Consider the following 19,765-nt stretch of genomic DNA (forward strand, 5'->3'; position numbering starts at 1 on the left):
ATTTTGCATGCCTGTCTCTTTTAGGTTATGTTCTCTGCAAAAAGTTCTAGTCCGGTTAGTACACTGAAACATTAAGCCCATGGGAAATTAAATTACAAATAATGGCTTTCTGCACACATTTTTTTTTAGTCTTTCTGGCTCCCCTAGTGGGAATAGATTGTTTTGTTAGACATTTCTTTTAAAATGCTTCCATTTACAGCAAAGCAGAAACATAACTGATTAAAATATATTTTGGTTTGATTAGTTATTTCCTGGGAAAATAGTAATTCAGCCTATTAAGTTTTTATTTTTATTTTCCTTCATGACAGTCATGATGTGTTGTCTGTTTGTTTGCTAAATACCTATACCACCCTTTATCCAAGGAACATAGGGAGGTTTACAATGTAAAATGTTTATTGAAAATAAGAGAACATTCACCCTCTTCTGGGGATAAACAGGAATTTAGTTTACTGATTTTCCGGTCATACTGACCTCTAAGAACAGAAAGGCAGATTAGAGAAAGAAATATGAATATTTAAAACTACTTCAGTGAGAACAAAATGTGCAATTATTAATATGTGGTTTTTATTTTTACTTGTCAGCTATAACTGCTCCATCACTGCCTGTTACTCAATGCATTTATCACTCTTAATAAAACAACTAGTTCTAGATAACTGCAGCTTCATTAAAACAAAGTAATTAGATGTTTGCGGTTTTTCCCCCAGCCCACTGCTTAAACTTTATCCAAGTGTGTTCGCTGTGTCAATGGAATATTACAAAAAGGGGGAGGGAGGGGCATCTCAGTCTGTGCCTGCTTTCCTATCTGTCCCTTACAGTGGTGATGTTGCAGCACATAGTAAAGAGGATCTTGATCTTATGCGGCAAGAAGAGCAAAGGGACTAGAAATTTAAACTACTGCAATGTGTTATACGTGGGGCTGTCTTTAAAAATAACTCAGGAACAGCAATTGGCCCAGAACAGGACTGCAAGATTCTCCACTGGAACGGAGCAGTTTGATGCCTGTGTTTTGCAAGTTGCACGGGGCCCCCATCCATATTCATGTACAATTATTGTGCAGCTTTGACCTCTGAAGCCCCAGACAGCTTGGGACCAGGTTATCTGAAAGGCTACCTTCTCCTTTAAGTATCCTAATAACTTCAAGGTCTTCTTTGGAGGCCCAGCTTCAATTTCCCTGTTGAATGATATGAGGTGGGTAGCCAGAAGGCTGTTTTGGAAGGAGTACCTCCATTATGGAACCACCCTACTAAAGTAGGTTTGCCTGATGCAATCCTTGTGGTCTTTTAAGTTCACCCAGGCTTTCTAAGTAATTTATCTAGGGTTTGCCGAAAGTTTTGGGTTTCTTGCTGTTATTTATGCATATATTATGGTTTATGCCTTATTTTTTATTTAAATGTATACTTCTGGATTGAAGAGCACTCAGAGAACGTTATGCTGTGGGGAAGCAAACAAATGTCAAAAAATAAATAGGTTGTGCAGGCTGTGTGTGTGTGTGTGTGTGTGTGTTTGCCACAGGAGCTTGTGAGGCTCAGGCAGGTGTTTTACATCTCCTTCATTGTCCCCAGATCCAGTGGATTCCTTGGCTTTACATGTCAAGGACTCCTTCTGAAACAACAGCACATGCTAAAATGGCAAATTCCTCTGTTCACTGCTATATCACCGTTACCATTGGCCCTGTAATGAAAGCCATTCTGTACCATAACTACCGCTGTTCAGGACTTGAAATCACATACTGTGAGAGCAGCAGCGCTCTGCAATTACACTGTCATTTTGATGAAGCAAAGCTACTTTTTGAATAGCACAACCTGTACACTTTTAGAATATTTTAGTTGCCGGTCAGGATCACAGACTGAATGATGGCGTTGGCTTTGAAATGAAGTTTTTGAATCAAAACAGAAAGGCAGCACACTTTTTTAAAAAACAACACCTGTTAATTCCTGCATTGGACTTGTAAAATGAACAAGAGACTAACACGATGCGTCTTCAGTTTCAGAGAGGAGACTACAAGACACAATGAGGAGAGGTGCCAGATTGTGCCAAAACAGACAGGCGTTGGATGAGCCTAAGAACTCTGTGCCTGGCTCCATTCAAGCTTCACCAGGGATGCCAAAGGCCCTAAAATGATCAGCTAGAACAAAGGGTGCCTCGAAATGAATATTAAAAAGAGATTCACAATACTGAATGCTCTTTTGAGCTCTCGTTTTAATGCATTTATTTATTATTAAAAGTTGTATCCTGTCCACATGCTGTTGCAATGTATCCATGCATACAGCGTATGATCTAATCCATCAGTAGAATGTGCTTTTCTCCACTGGCAGGCTGCTCCATCACCGCCACCTCATCTCCCCTCTTTGACAAACACAGAGCCCTACGGCTGAGTGCCTAAGATGGAAGCAGTACGACCTCCTCCTGTCTTTGGCAAGCAGCTGCTAGGAGCTTTATGGCACATAATGCAGACACAAAGCTGGTGTGTAGCACAGTACTTAAAAGAGACTCCTCAAATTTTGGTCACATCCATGCCATATGTTTAAAGCACATGGCTTCCCCCAAGGAATCCTAGAAACTATAGTTTCTTAAGGGTGCTGGGAATTGCAGTCCTGTGAGGGGTCAACAACAGTTCCCACAGTTATTGGGGGGAAGCTGGTACGTACAAAGCATTGTGAGATGCTTTAATATATATCTCTGAACATATCACAAAATCTCTCTGTGACAGGGCAAGATGTTTGGAAGTAAACACAGATGCAAAAGTAAATGGCACAAGATTATGTAAGGCAACCTGAGAAGACTCTTCTCAGTTGGTGCAAAGTGTGAGCCACCAGAAACACGTAGTATCAGGTACAGTCATACATCTGGTTGAAGTTGCTTCAGGTTGAGCGTTTTCAGGTTGCGCTCCGTGGTGACCTGGAAGTAACGGAACACGTTACTTCCGGGTTTCGCCACACGCACATGCGCAGACGCTCAAAATGACGTCACGCACATGCGCAGAAGCGGCAAATCGCGACCCGTGCACACGCAGGCGCGGGTTGCGTTCTGCTCTGGATGCGAACAGGGCTCCAGAACGGATCCCGTTCACATCCAGAGGTACCACTGTACTCCAGGTTCTGCTCTGGCTTACTTTACGTCGGAGAAAAATGTTGCGGAGAGATTTGAAGGGGAGAAGTGGTAGATGGGAGAAATCCACCTTTCTCCAGCCTTCTGTGTTTCCTCAGAAACAAGTTTCTGGAGATTAGTAAGGCTATTAGAGGAGTCTGGCACATCTGGTAAAGCATCTTGTTCTCAGAGTGCACATGGGAAGCCCAGAAGTAGGATCTGAGTGCAACTGTACTCTCCCCCCAAAAACCAAAGTGGAATGAAATTGCTGTGGTAGTATGAATGCACTCTATGGGCTAGTTAGGATGTAATGAGGAATGATGGTTTCTCAGTACATTAATGAACATTTGGTTCATGAGCAACCCTCTCCCCATGTGGCTGTAAGGAGATTGGGAACACTGCTCTTCTTTCAAAGTAGCCACAGTTCCTCGTTATGTCTGTAGTTGGGGAACTGTGGCTGATTTAAACAGTGGTTTCAAATTAGCTGGGATCTGAAAGTACATTTTGATCCTGGCTTTCTCCTTAACATACCACCGTTTAAAGAAACCACAGTTCTCTTAAACTAAAAAATAATAGGGAACTGTGGTTACTTTGAAAGCAGAAGTGAAAACCATAGAAACAGAGGTTGAAGCACATGTGAAATGATAGCGCATGGAGATTTACCTCTTAGAATGGCCGACTGCAGCAGGATCGAAGTTTTAAACATGCTGCTTGTCAGTGAAGCCAGCTGCTGTTCTAAAATTAACACCTACCTTGTGTTTTCTTCTGTAGTTCGTGACATCTGTTTTGTAATTCACTCTCTCGTAAGAGAGTCGCCTGGAGTTGCTCAGCTTGCTGCTCAGCTGCGTCTGATATCAACCTTAACCGCTGCACCTCCTCCTGGAGGAGCAGATTTTCCCTCTGGCATTCACCCAAGCCTCGGTTCAGACTGGATATTTCTGAAAGGTAATTGGATTTCTCATCAAAAAATAAAAAATAAAATTCCAGATACCATCACAATAAAAATGACTGTCCTCTGTTGTACAGAAACAACTCTTCAAGAAAGAAGAATGAATTTCAATTAATTTTTGCTGGCTGTTTAAGTACTACAGATTCAGTATCTACACCTACGAAGATGCCATCACTGTGAAAATAAATTATAAATATGATTTTGATACCTTTGTCCCAGCTTCAATTTAATTGTCAATTTGTATAGTATTTCTGTATTTGACAAGTACCAAGCATATTTGCTGCTCCTTGTCCAGACTTCCTTTGGCTAAATATGCATAGTTATTGCCAGTCACTGCTGGAATATACATTAATTGTGACAAGTCAGGGCTGAAGAACCAAAAATCAGAGGTAATTGTAAGTGTGGTCTGTATTGCCAAGTGCATAAACAGTTACAGAATTTCAAAATGGCACTGCATGCAGAGAGGTACAATGTTCTCAGGTTCCTGAACCTTAATTTCCTGCCATCCAAACTCAACATTAACAAAAGAAGCACTTTTAGAATGACGTATTACAGAAAGAATGGGGAAAGCATGCACATATTTTTACATTTGCCTCATGTAAGATAGTCAGAACATTTCTGCACCAGCTACTCAGAAAAACCAGAAACAGCGTCGTATTCCGCAAGAAAAGCACATGTATCAAGTCGGCTGCTCTCAACATTTACAAAACCCTCCGTAGTTAACTGACCAAAATAACAGCACATCTGAATAGGAGGATCTGGGATTTCAAGCAGATTACAAAAATTAAAAAACTGCATAAAAAAGAATCAGGGTCACATATATCTAGGGCAAAACAACATTAAAATGGATTTTCTTATAACATATATTATCTAGTCAGATGTCTGACTGGGGCCCAATGTCAAAATAATTCACTCATATCCCTATATCCTGCTATTCTGTTCTGAAAAGCTGCAGTGAATTTAACACTTGCACAAGAACCTGAGATCACCTGGAAACAGAGAGAACAGCAGTGGCAGAGGCAGCATCCTGCCAATGTGCCTCTTTTGCCCTTTGCGAACCAGAGCACAGCGAGTTCTCCCATTGCCTACCCCTTGAGGCACCTTTGGAGACTTCAGATTCCATGACCCTTCATCTCTATGACTTAAGGGGAAGGATGACAGTTGTTTTTCCTGTGAGGCAGAAAATTCCCTGTGTTGGATTTTGTTCAAGTCATTTCAACGTGACCCATAAAAAACGGTCAACAGTCATAAGCTACTGCATGCAGCTAATTTTTGTGGGCAAAAGCTGGCAGGGAAGGGAGAGGGCTGAGTTTCGATTTTAGAGACCTGGACTCAAATCAGAGCTCAGCTATGAAGCTCAAGGAAGCCATTCTCTCCGACGCCGAGACCTCATTGAAGTGGGAAGCCCTTGCTAAGGCTGTACCCATTTCAACTCACAGGTGGAAACTCACAAGACTAAATGCCCAGTGATAACTAAAAAACTTTCTTTAAAAAGCACCTTTGCATACGAAACCAGGTTTCAGTGAGGCTGGGGCACAAGGCTTCTCCCTGACATCTCGCTTTCTCTGTAGCATTATTATAATTAAAGATCCCATCATATCGCAGCCGACCATCTAAAGTAGTACGGGCAGTGCACAGGTTTACTGCCTCAGCAATAACTAGTTTTTAGTCTGATATACTTTACAAGGGTGCTGCGAAGACAAAATAAATCAGAAGTGTAAATCACTATTAAAAGTCTGTAGAAATGACCAAGAATCAGATGCTGGGGAAAGTTGTAATCTGGTAATTTACCTGTCAATGCTGTTAAATTAATCTTTTTTATCTGTAAAAAAATCTCTCCTTTGAGTGCACTCCATTGGCTGAGAAAGTCAAATATTCCTCCTTTAACACTGTGTACCTCTCCTTTGATAAAGGGAAGGAGAACAAAGGCTTTCTCTAGGATGAATTTATGTCGTTCCAATGTTTTCCTGCCAAAAAGGAAAAGAAGAACTAATTGGTAAATGTTTTTTTAAAAACAAAATAGCACTTTGAAAAAGAAGCATTTTTAAAAATCATTGATTTATATCAATAAAAGAAGCTAATTGAGTTTTCTGCCTTGCAGTTGGATTCATCAATACTTGGAATATGTTTCAACATTTTCAGCTAAGCTTCATATGGCAATTATGACTATCTTTACCAAATACCTCATTGTGCAGCTGGCATACCTAGCACATGCACTTTTGAATTTAACTTGCATGGTTTTTTAGAATTATATCATTGTTTGGACAAAATGGGTGCTCTACAAAAGATTACAGCTAATATTCAGACATAATTTTCATGGATTAATTTTTTTAATGCCAAACAATTTGTAGGCATCTTGCATTTTTGGATAATTTTCTGATTTGGAAAGACATCAGTCTGTCAAAAATCTTGATTTGTGGTAGAGATGGCCAAACTTTGGCTCATGAAGTATAGCTCTACACAGTTAAACAAATGAATGTGTATTAATGAAGACGCTTGTAGGGAATTCCTGTGTGAGGGCTTTCAGTTTGCTGAAGCCATTCTCCTTTTCACTCCAAGCCACAAACTGGGATCAAGGGAGAAGATGGGGAAATACCATGGTGATTTGTTGTGGTCCAGTGCAGGAGGTTTCCAGGGATTATGTGCTAGACTAGGGAATTGAGAGAAGAAGTAAGCAGGCTGGTTAAGGGGGAGCTGGGTAGAGCAGCAAAAGCAGAGGCACACATAGGTAGACAAAGAGGCTTTCAGGAAGTTGGACAGTGATGACGGGAGCACAAAGCTCAATTTAGGATAGCAGTTGACAACAGAAGACTATGTATGCTTCACTTCTCAGCTGCATCACTATTAGATAACTCTTGGGCACACAAACATTGGACATTGCCAATATTTAATCTATTTAGAAGGTTATAGAGCTAGAAATAATGAACACTAGAAAATACTGGACACAATTAAAAAAATACACTTTGGGGTCATGGACGGGGTGAAGTAAAGAATTCAGACCCACTATAACTCCAACCCAGAAATGCATGTGGAGATATCTATGTGTCTTTTTTGCTTTCTTCCCCAAATGGCATTCCCCCTTCTTCCCCTATGAGGAAGTTCTGATCCCAGGTTACAGCAAAATATACTTTCACTTGAACATACAATCTGTTATTTGTGATTGCTTGCAAACCAGAATGCTACCTGCTTGTTGGACATCATAACATCTGGATGAAACCTATGACATGGGTCACATGATTACCTACGTTGTGATTGCCTGGGAAAAAGCCACAGTGAGCCTTTGGGTGTGTACTTTTTACCTTTACTTCTCCCTATGTGACAGAAGGTGAGTAAAAGGTTCCAAATTCACTTTAGAACCACAAACTCAGAAAATGGTAGTTTTTCTAATTAAAGTTTATTAACAAACCAAAATCTGAAACCACCATTTAATCATGATTTGTTTAAGCTAACTTTGGTTGGAACAAGCCATAGTTCCCAAATACAAATATAACACACCTGATCTACTAATCATAGTTTACAGAAAATCATAGGAATGAAGCATTTCAAGAAAAACATGTGGCAGCTAATGCTATGATTTTACCAGATATATCCTACTGCGTGCACCACAAAAAAGTTAGTTCTCCTACATACTGCCTTCTGAAATTTCTTACCGCAACAGCTGTGTTTGTCTGCATGAAACTTCATTCTCTTTCTGGAGGCTCCTCATCTGTTCATTGAGATTTTGTATTGCTGCTTGCTTATTTTCAAGCTCCAGAGATAACGTTTTTATCCTATAAGAAGTTAAAAAAGAAGGAGGGGGTTAAAAAAAGGTAATACCACCATCTGCCTAATAAGAAATCAATGCCTCGGATCCAAAAGTACCCTTCCTTGAGAAAAAAAGCATCTTCTGTTCATGGAAGGGCAGCTGCTGATGCAGTGGAAGAACGTTGCACTAGACATGTGAACCAAAGCCCTGAAAGGCTATTGTTAAAGACCTGATGATACAGTGAGGGATGGGGGGAACACCCCGGCATCCTGCTTGTAAATATTGCACTGACATATCTGCCTTTAACACCAGTTGTAAAGTCATGTTTTGCTCAGCATCTTCTACTCAGCAGATAGAATGCTCCAACATAAGTGCTTCTTTTCTTTTCTTTTCTTTTCTTTTCTTTTGCTGGCACAGCAGATCTTTCCATTATCTTTTGATCACTGCACAGTTTTAAAGCAGAAGGATTTTCATCTTCATTTCCCTATATTCTTACAGCCGGAAACTGGCATGATTTTGCTTTGGCAGGAAGAATAAGGGGAGGGTGGCGGCGGCGGTGGTGGTGCAGAACTTAACAGCAAATTTAAAAACTAATTAATTGTAAGATATTTTACACCTCTTTCAATAACCACAAAAGGCATTCGAGATTCGGATTACATACAGCTTATTTAAATTTAAGACTGTTTATCAATTAATTAAAAGCCTGGTGATTAAACTAAAAGTCTGGAGGTGGTTAACATTCTTAGACTACAATTCAAAGCCCTGGTAGGCAGCGGGGGGACATAGCCACTGTCACATCTGTAGCCCCGCTGCTCATCCCTGCTACGGTGGGGCAGGGCAGCTAAGTCATACTTGCAGATGTAACTAATTTAAGTTCACTCATTTCAGCGGGTCTACTGTGGATATTCCTTTAGTAGAATACAACACATAGAATACTGAAGAACTGACCACTCAGTCATGCAAAGACAACCTGCCTTAGATTACTGGCTCGCTCATTCATTCATTCATTCATTTCTGTTGGTAAATAAAGGTCTGCTAGACACTTTGTAAAGCCATCTCTTTGTGGTACCTTCATGACAACCAGAACTGGGTTTTTAAAGGCAGCTGAAGGTAGTTTGAAAATGATTCATGCTAGCCATTTTCATGCATTCAAAAGGGGGTTAATGTGCATGGGAGGGGGCAGCCACTGCCCCAAATCAACATATGTCCACTATGCACAGGGGTGTTTTGTGAACAGCTTGAATCTACACTAAGTTGATTTTAATGGTGACTTAGCCGTGATTTTTTACACTAATGTCAACGGGACCCAAGTTCAACTCATTTGGGTGGTCCACCTAAGTTCTACTCAGAGAAGATGTGCCGAAATAAACGGACAAGTTGGTTATGTCCATTAATTTCAATGAGTCTGCTGAGTATGATACATACTAGATACAACCCTAAGTCTGGATGCAAGCCAGTGTGTAGTTTGGGAGCGCAGCCTGCTATCAAGATGTTCCACCATCATCACCATGTTCATCGTCTCCAGCTCTGAATGGCTGAAAAAAGCTGGTGTGTTAATTTACCCCACTTTCAGCTCAGGTAAACCAATTTGCAAGTTTTCTGTACTCCAGAAACCTGCAAAACTGGTTTGACCTGAGGCAACAGTAGGACAAAAGGAAAATATGGGGAGGGTCCATATCAGTGGTACAGCATATGCTTTGTTTGCAGAAAGTTTCAGGTCTGATCACAAGCACCTTCTCCAGTTAAAAAGATCAGGTAGCAAGTGATGTGAAAAACCTCTGCCTGAAACCCTGGAGAGTCCCTAGCTGTCAGAGTAGGCAATACTAAACTGGATAGACAATAAGGGCTCTTTTCCTGATAAAAAACCAATTTCCTACGTGAATAATACAACATGAAAAGTGAAACCTCTTAAATCACATGCAAACCTTTAAAAAGCTATCTGTCCCTAGCCTTGGTGTTCCTTGTTAAACCTCTCACAATGGAGTACATTTCTTTACCCTATAAAACACATCCCACTGAAGCTGCAAACGTGCTGAAATACCAGACGCGATCAGCAGATCCAAAGGATGTAAGAACTATTGTGTGTTAATAGCACAGTCTTATGCCGTGCCCTTTTCTCTAGTGTCCAGCTTCTGCCAATCGGATGCCCTTAGATAGCTTATCAAGCAGTTTTCACTTTTTAAGAGAATCATAGAATCATAGAGTTATAGAGCTGGGAGGAACCCTGAGGATCATCTACTTCAATCCCCTGCAATGCTGGAATATGCAGCTGTCCCACACAGGGATCGAACCTGCAACACTGCCGTTATCAGCACCACACTCTAACTAACTGAGCTATCCAGGCTACAAGTCAGGGGGTTGCATCCCATGAAGCTCTACTCAGAGCAGCCTCAATGAAATAAACAGAACTAATTAATGCTTTTGAATTATGGTGCTGGAGGAGACTCTTGAGAGTCCCATGGACTGTAAGAAGATCAAACCTATCAATTCTTAAGGAAATCAGCCCTGAGTGCTCACTGGAAGGACAGATCCTGAAGCTGAGGCTCCAATACTTTGGCCACCTCATGAGAAGAGAAGACTCCCTGGAAAAGACCCTGATGTTGGGAAAGATGGAGGGCACAAGGAGAAGGGGACGACAGAGGGCGAGATGGTTGGATAGTGCTCTCGGAGCTACCAGCATGAGTTTGACCAAACTGTGGGAGGCAGTGGAAGACAGAAGTGCCTGGCGTGCTCTGGTCCATGGGGTCACGAAAAGTCGGACACGACTAAACAACAACAATGTCATCATGTCCATTAATTTCAGTGGGTCTACTCCAAGTAGGATTTAATCGCCTAAAAACCACTTTATTTAATTCACAAATGTATGCATTTCTGTGTACTCATGCATCTCCAAAATATGGAGAAGCCCCTATGTTATTTTTCAGTAGCCTGACCTTGACCACTTGACTGGACCCCAAAAAGATTTCACTTCAAAAAAACAGAATGGCCAATGAGGACAGTATGGAGCCAGCATGGTAGTGGTTAGGAAAGTCAGACCACCACTGAAGAAACCTGGATTCCATGATGAAGCTCGCAGTGATCTTGGACCAGTCATTCTGTCTACCTAACCTGACACACAGGTTTGTTGACGGGGGTGTGTATGATGTATGCTGTCTTTGGAAGAAGGATGGGATTAAGACATTAGTTTAATAAAACACATGCAATCTGTACACTGAAGACTTGCACCAGCTGGAGAGTTCTCCCTAAAATTTAATGTGTGTGAACAGGCTTTTGATGAAAATGACCGATGTTAGCAGGATCCTCTGAATAAGGTGTTAAACGTTATTGAAGGCAGAACTGAATGTCCTTCTCCTTGGACATTTTAATCAAACATACTGAAAGTTTTTGAAATGAAACACATGTATCTAATCTTTATTCAAGGCAGTATAAAATATAATAAGGAAGTATAGGGTTACACCATTAATATGCACACCAGCAGTTCCTTGCCAACAGAGGCCTTTAGCAACACCAGAGACTGGTAGCTTTTGAAAACTGAATTACTTAAGCTAATAAAACTTGCAGTGACACTTCTTGAACTGAGCTTATTGTTCCTTATAAAGTAATTATATTCATCAGCATTTTACTGCAACGATTCAGGCTAGCATTTGATACCCATAAATTACATACTGTGTCCCTTTTGAAAAATAAACAGGAAAATGAACCACCAACAATTTCGTCACATTTTCTTTTGCCAAAAAAAGAGCATATTTTTTTTTTGTCTGATTCCCAGGATTGGGTGATAAATATCTCCCGGGAATGCCTTGAAAAGAACAGCCAGCTCTCCCAGTTTAGCTGAAAATTGTACATGACATAATTCTTACTGGGTGTGCAATAAAGAAGTGAGTATAATCAATTATTTTTAGATCAGCACTTCTGAAGTTGGCTGGTCCATTCCTTCTCCCAAGTAGGAACACACCTCTTTGAGGATCTCCCAGTGTGATTGAGAAAAAAAGAAAACAAACATGAGGTTTACATGACAGTGGCTGTTCTCAAGGAATGGTTGAATTTCCAAGAGGCAGTGTGGTGTAGACTAGAACTGGGGAACCCGCCCCCCCTGAATTTTCAGGGAAACATACAGAATTGCAGAGTTCGAAGGGATTCCAAGGGTCATCTAGTCAAACCCTCTGCAATGCAGGAATCTCAACTAGATTGTACATGACTGGTGACCTTGCAACCTCTGTTTGGGGGAAACCATTTGCAATGGGGTAAGAGTAAGGGCAAAGTAGTGGACACTCTCCCAAGCTTAGTGTCCAGGGAAGTGAAGGAAGTTTCCTTCACTTTCCGTTTGCAAGTTGCCTTCCTTCAGTGAGAGAGAGACAAACATGGCTTAAGATTGGGTGATACTGGTTTAATATTCTGTAACATCTTAGACCAGGGGTCAGCAAACTTTTTCAGCAGGGGGCCGGTCCACTGTCCCTCAGACCTTGTGGGGGGGCCAGACTATATTTTTTTGGGGGGGAATGAACGAATTTCTATGCCCCACAAATAACCCAGAGGTGCATTTTAAATAAAAGCATACATTCTACTCATGTAAAAACATCCGACAGGCCCCACAAATAACCCAGAGGTGTAAATAAAAGGACACATTCTACGCATGTAAAAACACGTTGATTCCTAGACCGTCCGCAGGCCGGATTTAGAAAGTGCTTGGGCTGGATCCGGCCCCCAGGCCTTAGGTTGCCTACCCAAGTCATGAGTAGGCAAACTAAGGCCCGGGGGGGTGGATGCAGCCCAATCGCCTTATAAATCCGGCCTGCACACGGTCCGGGAATCAGTGTGTTTTTACATGAGTAGAATATGTATTTTTATTTAAAATGCATCTCTGGGTTATTTGTGGGACATAGGAATTCGTTCATTTTTTCTTTTCTCCCCCCCCCCCCCCCAAATATAGTCCGGTCCCCCACAAGGTCTGAGGGACAGTGGACCGGCCCCCTGCTGAAAAAGTTTGCTGACCCCTGTCTTAGACTAATCATGCAGCTTACAAGGTGACTCTAGTCCACAAAAGCTTGTGCCATTAAATAGTCCATTGGGTTACAGTTAAGGGAAGCAGGGCCACTCCATAAGCTCTGCTGAGAAGCCAGCTTCAGGTGGCTTTTCCACTCCCTCAGTTATCACCTGGCAGCAGCCATTAAGTCAGGCTGCAGGCAAAGGGAGGGAGGGAGGAGAAGGCCCACTCTATAAACTCAGTTGATAAGCCACCAACTTTGGCCTCTTTCTCCTTTCCTTGAACTGTTTCCTTTCCAGCTGCTCATCATAAGAACTTTGTAACTGAAAACTAGTGCCTGTGTTTGCTTTCCCCTCTCCTTCCTCCCAATCCCTGTTCTTCTTATGCTGTTATTGTTCAAAGTATTGTAAGCCTGAGAACTGTCCTATTTTAAATCGTTGTAAGTCAAACTGGGAGCCTTTGCAGATGAAGAACAGGGTAAAAATGCTTTCAATCAGTGGTTCTCAAAAGGTGTGGCAGGGGAGGATGGCAAGTGTGGCAGGAAGATTCAAAGACAATCAAAGAAGCATTTAAACATTTCAGTATAGTACAGTATAGTATAGTATAGTATTATTATTATTATTTTGCACAATATGGATAGATCTTTTCAAAATGAGAGCAGGAGCATCACGTGATACTGAGGACAATCCTAGTTGAGATCTTTTTGTTCTCCAATGTATTTCTTAAAAATAAGAAATTTGGTGTGGTGCAAGCAAATTTCCCCCTGAAAGTGTGGCCCAGAGAATAAAGTTTGAGAACCACTGCTTTAAATAAAACAAGCCTTTAAGGTGCTGCAGGACTTCTGGTTGTTTTGCTGTGAAGACCTAAATCAAGTACCTTCCAGAAGAGTTTTTTTGTTTCTTAGGCTTCTGAGGAAGAAAGTCAGACTCCTCAAACTTCTATGAAGCTGCAGCTACTGAATATTGAGACAAACCACCTCTGGTCCATTAGTCTGAGATGTTTTTAACTGGAGAGAAACCAAGGATTAAACATGGGACCTCCTGCATGTAAACATATGGTCAACTGCTGAGTCGTGATATGTTCCCCTCAAACTGCCCCTCACAGGCCTGTTCATAACAGGTGAGATTACTTCATTTTCTTAGGACCTGCCTGCTTTTCTCAGCAATATATTTATTTGACTCTATGAGAGTATGAAAATACTGGTAAGTCATGACAACTTGAACAGTGCATCTTGGTGTCAAGGGAAAGCACAGTGCTTTAATGACAAAGGTTGGTTATAATTTTTTTGGTTCAAATGTGCAACAAAACCATGTCCTCCTGGCTGTGTTTCCCACATCAAAAAGTCAAACTGGAGAAAGAAAACTCTTTGTCACTTTCCTAATTTTTAGCACATGAAACCATGAAAAGGATACTATGCTCCATGGATAATTAACTCTGGGCACTAAAGGGGGGGGATAACAACTAAGAACATGCTGATCTCCTCTGCACTTGCACAGTTCACATAAACTGTGAAACGGAACATCTTGCTATCACAGCCAGCATATGGTCATCTGCTAAACACAGGATAAATTGGCACAAAGCGATATATCTTGAGAACCAGTGCTGATAAGGAAAATAGAAGGCAGGAGAAAAGAGGTCAGCAGGCATCTAATCCAGGAAAAAATGACGGGTCCTTCCTCAAGGCTGTGTAAATGGTTAGCAAACACCATACAATCTTGCTAGGGGACCTTAGCGACCACATTCATTTTCAATTTCATACACTGACTTGTATTTGCACACATAAAGAAACTGAAGGCCTGCTTCCAAAGGTAGATGAGAATTGTAGTTGGGAACCATCTGTAGAGAAGCCTAGGCTGGCAGGATTTCTCTCCCCAACACCTCCTGCTTTTGAACAGCATTCCTATGCAATGACAGTTTCAAAAGTTGATTTCCCTGCAGCATGGGCTGATCTTCCAGAAACACAGACCCCAAAGCTGCCCTGGGTGCACAGAGCTAATTGGCCAGGCCTATGTATTGTATGGACGTGGGTGGCGCTGTGGGTTAAACCACAGAGCCTAGGACTTGCTGATCGGAAGGTTGGCAGTTCAAATTCCCGCAACGGGGTGAGCTCCCATTGCTCGGTCCCTGCTCCTGCCAACCTAGCAGTTTGAAAGCACATCAAAGTGCAAGTAGATAAATAGGTACCGCTCCAGCGGGAAGGTAAATGGCATTTCCGTGCGCTGCTCTGGTTCGCCAGAAGCGGCTTAGTCATGCTGGCCACATGACCCGGAAGCTGTATGCTGGCTCCCTCAGCCAATAAAGCGAGATGAGTGCCGCAACCCCAGAGTCGGTCACGACTGGACCTAATGGTCAGGGGTCCCTTTCCCCTTTACCTATGTATTGTATATCACAGGCAATGGCAAACTTGACTACTTCACATGCACACACAATCAGTGGAGAAATTGAAAGCTGGAAAGTGGCTACATTTTTAAAATAAATAAAATTAGTCTTAGATTAGCAAGTATACAGATATTTGATGTACAAAATAAGTACAATTCTGAATCATGATTTGTCAGTCATCTGAAACTGTGATTTGTATTGATATAATCTTATTCAACACAAAGCAATTCCTTCAATAATATTTTTGGAGGCATTGATTTATTAATATATGCAAACACTAAAACACAGTGCCTAGAAGAATAATACTGTTTAATCAGGGTTACTGTTGTATCTTATCAGGTTTTTCAGTGACATAAGGTGATAATTGTGTAAAAGAAATCCTTCTCAGAATCACAAATGTGTTTGGCTCTGAGCTTTGTAATTTTCCTGTCTGTGTGCAAGCCATCTTGTGCTAGGTTTGCCCATTTCTAGAGTTTAAGTGACTCTGAGTTTTGCTTAGCAGTTGTTCAAAACAAGGAACATATTAAGTTTCTTGTGTCTGGAATTGGCTTTGGACTACAGTGGTACCTCAGATTACAAACACTTTGGGTTACAGACTCCACTAACCCGGAAGAAGTACCTCAAGTTAATAACTTTACCCAGTGGCGTAGCGTGGGGGGTGCAGGGGGGGCCGGCCGCACTGGGCGCAACATCTGGGGGTTAGGGTTAGGGGGCGCAAATCCACGGCTTAGGGGGCGCAAATCCGCGGGTTAGGGGGTGCAAATTACTTGCCTTGCCCCGGGTGCTGACAACCCATGCTACGCCACTGACTTTACCTCAGGATGAGAACAGAAATTGCACGCCGGTGGTGCAGCTGCAGTGTGAGGCACCATTAGCTAAAGTGGTACCTCAGGTTAAGAACAGTTTCAGGTTAAGAACGGGCCTCCAGAACGAATTAAGGACGTAGCCAGGGGTACCACTGTAGCAGCAAGTTTTCTCTTACCGTAGTGCAAACCACTGGAAAAGAATAGCACAGTCTCACAGTCTAGGGTTGTCAGACACAACATTTCCTCCTTCAGGGAGGACATACATGCCGATAAGCACATTGACAAAGATATGGGTCAGATAAAGCTCAGTCAGCTAAATTTAAAACAATACATTGAAAAGGAAAACAATGATGTTTCTCATGCTTCTGGCACTAGGTTATATCTTGGTATGAAACACAAGTGACAGCTTTCAGATTACATATTAAAATTATACACAGGGGTTTGTAGGACAGAAATATCAGTAAATCCAATTATAGAATAACATCTACCCCTGACTAAATAACTATATTGAGAAGCATGTTCCCATGCAAAAAACCTGAGCTGTCTGCTGACCAGCAAGTTTGCATATTAGCTCGAAAGAGTAAAGAGACATCCATGCTTTGTGAAACACTAGTTTTAGGAGAATAGCTCTGCTTCCAAAAATGTACTTTCAAAACAAACAGAACTATTTCTATTTCCCACATGGTATGACCTGCTGAAACAGATAACACAGCCTACAGGATCCTGCGTGCTTGATAAAAACCTCCAGCTGCGCTATCTGCAAGCCTTTTCTGAGACTGAGTCACACTGAGGGTATCCAAGTCAGAGGTCACACATTCATCAAATGTCATTCAAATATATGAAGAAGGGATACAAATCCAGATCCACACTTTACAAAGATAGCACTCCTGTATCCGGCTGGGCCCTGCTAGATCATAGCCCTACAGCTAGCAACTTTAAAATAATGTAAACACATATTCCATTCAATCAACATGAAACCAGCTTACCAAACTTCATAGACCAACAAGGGCAAATCAGTTAATGCTGGGGCTCTCAAATGGGAGTCCCCTGGTGATTAGCAAGGCTTATTACCCAATGAGATCCCCTCCGCTCCTGCTTCAGGTGTTTCTTGCCTCAAGGACCTTTGCACTCTCCCTTTGTAAATTGGAGAAAAGTCCACAGCTCAATTGTCTGGCAACACCTGGGCTCCAAATGCAGTGCATTCAAGAGAAAAGATCAATAGCCCCTTATCTTTTGTACACAAGGCACTTCCTCAAATGTCCACCCAGGCCTCAAACCTATTCTTTTTAACCTTTTCACCTCTGAGTTTTGATGTCCTGTTGTTCCTGCCTTAGTTATCATACAATGGATCCTGGCCCTGCACATTTACCCAATCCCACCCTTGTTTCCTCTAATAAGGCTTTCTGATGCTGTTATTTTTCAATATTATGATGCCAAGAACCATCTTAATAGATGTGGAAGTAGAGGTGAGTGGCAGAAAAACAAAGAAACAACCACCTGTAACAGGAAACACAAGCCACTGCAAATCTAGACTAGAAAGCCATTCTAAGGAATCATTCGTAATCATTCTTATCCTACCTTACAGAACTGTTTTACTAAGATAATGTATGAAGTGCTTCCAACTTTCCAATTCAAATGCTAGGTATTATTATTATTTGCTGAGATTGCTCATGTCATAACTAGTCTATCTGGTGCCACAAAAAGATTTTTAGAGGCCAGTGTTGTGAGTGATAAAACTTTCGCATTTCAATACAATAAAACAAGTACAGGGGTATTTCTTTTTCAGCCAGGTGTGTTATCTGTATTAGGATTTGTAACCTAAAGCTACCAGTACTGGCCAAATGACATTAGTGTTCAGTGTAGATGTGACAATGGCTGCCTGCAAACCAGCTTTCTATGTTTCTGTGTAACATGGTTTAGAACTCAGAAGCTAGTCCATATGACGTGCGCTCCTTCCCCCCCCCCCCCCATCACCTCTCTCATACAATTCCCTTCTCCCCTTCTGGAGTCTCAAAGTTTGGAATTATATCAAATGCTTAACATTAACCAACTTCTCTGAGTTTGCAAATCTGTTTCAACCCTAGCTTCAAGTTCTGGTGAAGATTGCAACCCTGGTAAGCGGTTACCATCGTTGGTGTTAGTGCAGATGTAACACTAAACCATAGTTAAAGCCGACAAGGGAGGGAAAAGGGGGTGTTTATATCAAAAAGGAAGTGGGGAAACTCTTGTCTATGTTGGCTCCTGATTCGCAAACCAACCCATGACTGAGTTCGAATTTCCCATGTTACAGCTGGAAGGGCAAAATCATATTCTCACCTGTCTTTTTCACAACAAACCTTTAGGTTGCTAAGAAAATTATTAAACTGGAGTTTCACCTCTGATGACAGCAGACTTTAAAATAACTTTCCTACCATGACGTTACTGACTGGTACTAAACAATTCAAGGAACAGACACTGACCTCTAAAGAATCAGTCAAACTATGGTTTAATGAACCTGAATTCATCGGGATGCAAGCTGGGTCTGGCAAGACAGCCAAAGTTTGCTTTTCCTTGAATGACATTAATGAGTATGTTACTTTTTAAAAAACAAGGATGAATAGCACATTCCAACCTTTCTCTTTTTGATTTGCTAGCTGCTGCACACTGTTCAAAATCTTGATTTAGCTGCTGTAGTTTCTCTTGAAGTGTTTTCTCCCGTTCTATGCTGCCTTCATAAAACTTCACCTTCACTTCCATTGCTTTTACTTTCTCTTCCAGCAGCTTAAACTCATGGAGGATCAAATAACTGACTCCACAATATTTACACACTGTCTCTTCCCGGGACATCTAGAAGGGAAATGGTAAGCAATATATTTAGAGAACGGATTAAATGAAGTGAAGTAGCAAATCACATACAAAGCTGAGTTAGGCCACTGGAACATCAAGCCTCAATTGTTTACTTTGACGGGCAATGAATCTCTGGGATCTCCGACTAGAGTCATAGGTGGAATCTAAAAAGGTAAAGGTACCCCTGCCCATACGGGCCAGTCTTGACAGACTCTAGGGTTGTGCGCCCATCTCACTCAAGAGGCCGGGGGCCAGCGCTGTCCGGAGACACTTCCGGGTCACGTGGCCAGCGTGACATCGCTGCTCTGGCGAGCCAGAGCCGCACACGGAAACGCCGTTTACCTTCCCGCTAGTCAGCGGTCCCTATTTATCTACTTGCCCCCGAGGGTGCTTTCGAACTGCTAGGTTGGCAGGCGCTGGGACCGAGCAACGGGAGCGCACCCCGCCGCGGGGATTCGAACCGCCGACCTTTCGATCGGCAAGCCCTAGGCGCTGAGGCTTTTACCCACAGCGCCACCCGCGTCTCTAGACACCTATAAAAAAAACCGCTGTGAAAATGCCTTTTTTTAGCGTTTTGAAAAATGTATTGATTTGCCATAAGCTCATCATCACCATCTAGTGTCACATTTGTATAATGCACTTAAAATTTGCAGCTGTGTAGCTGAGTCCATAGAATCATAGAATTGTAGAGTTGGAAGGGAACCTGAGGATCATCTGGTTCAACCCCCTGCAATGCAGGAATATGCAGCTGCCCCATACAGGGATCGAACCTGCAGCCTTGGCATTATCAGCACCATACTGTAACCAACTGAGCTATCCTGGGATCTTCTGCATACAAAGGATGTGCTCTAGCAGTGAGCTACATCCCTTTCCCAACTGGATATAGTAGCATTAAAAAAAAGTCTAGGGGGCAGCAGAACAAGAAATCACAGCTGCTTCCCCCATCAATTAAACTGTTTGCTATATTAGCCAATGAAGAAACAAAACAG

General features: G+C 42.0%; 1 protein-coding gene across 8 annotated transcripts in view; it reads right to left on the reverse strand.

The window, feature by feature from the left end:
• LEKR1 (leucine, glutamate and lysine rich 1) overlaps positions 1-19,765 on the reverse strand; it is a 64,998-nt gene that overhangs the window by 33,975 nt on the left and 11,258 nt on the right. For 6 of the 8 annotated variants that reach the window (XM_083442746.1, XM_083442750.1, XM_083442747.1 and 3 more), the window contains 4 exons: positions 18,562-18,776; positions 7,687-7,806; positions 5,828-6,003; positions 3,840-4,025 (listed from right to left, as the gene is read on the reverse strand). In XM_083442746.1, the coding sequence (XP_083298872.1) occupies positions 3,840-4,025; positions 5,828-6,003; positions 7,687-7,806; positions 18,562-18,776 (697 nt within the window). Of the gene's footprint in view, positions 1-3,839; positions 4,026-5,827; positions 6,004-7,686; positions 7,807-16,936; positions 17,903-18,561; positions 18,777-19,765 lie in introns of those variants that run through there. The other 2 variants (XM_083442753.1, XM_083442752.1) reach the window with 2 other exon arrangements.

Source organism: Podarcis tiliguerta (genome assembly GCF_965153285.1).
Source record: "Podarcis tiliguerta genome assembly, chromosome: 5".
Lineage (NCBI taxonomy): Eukaryota > Metazoa > Chordata > Lepidosauria > Squamata > Lacertidae > Podarcis > Podarcis tiliguerta.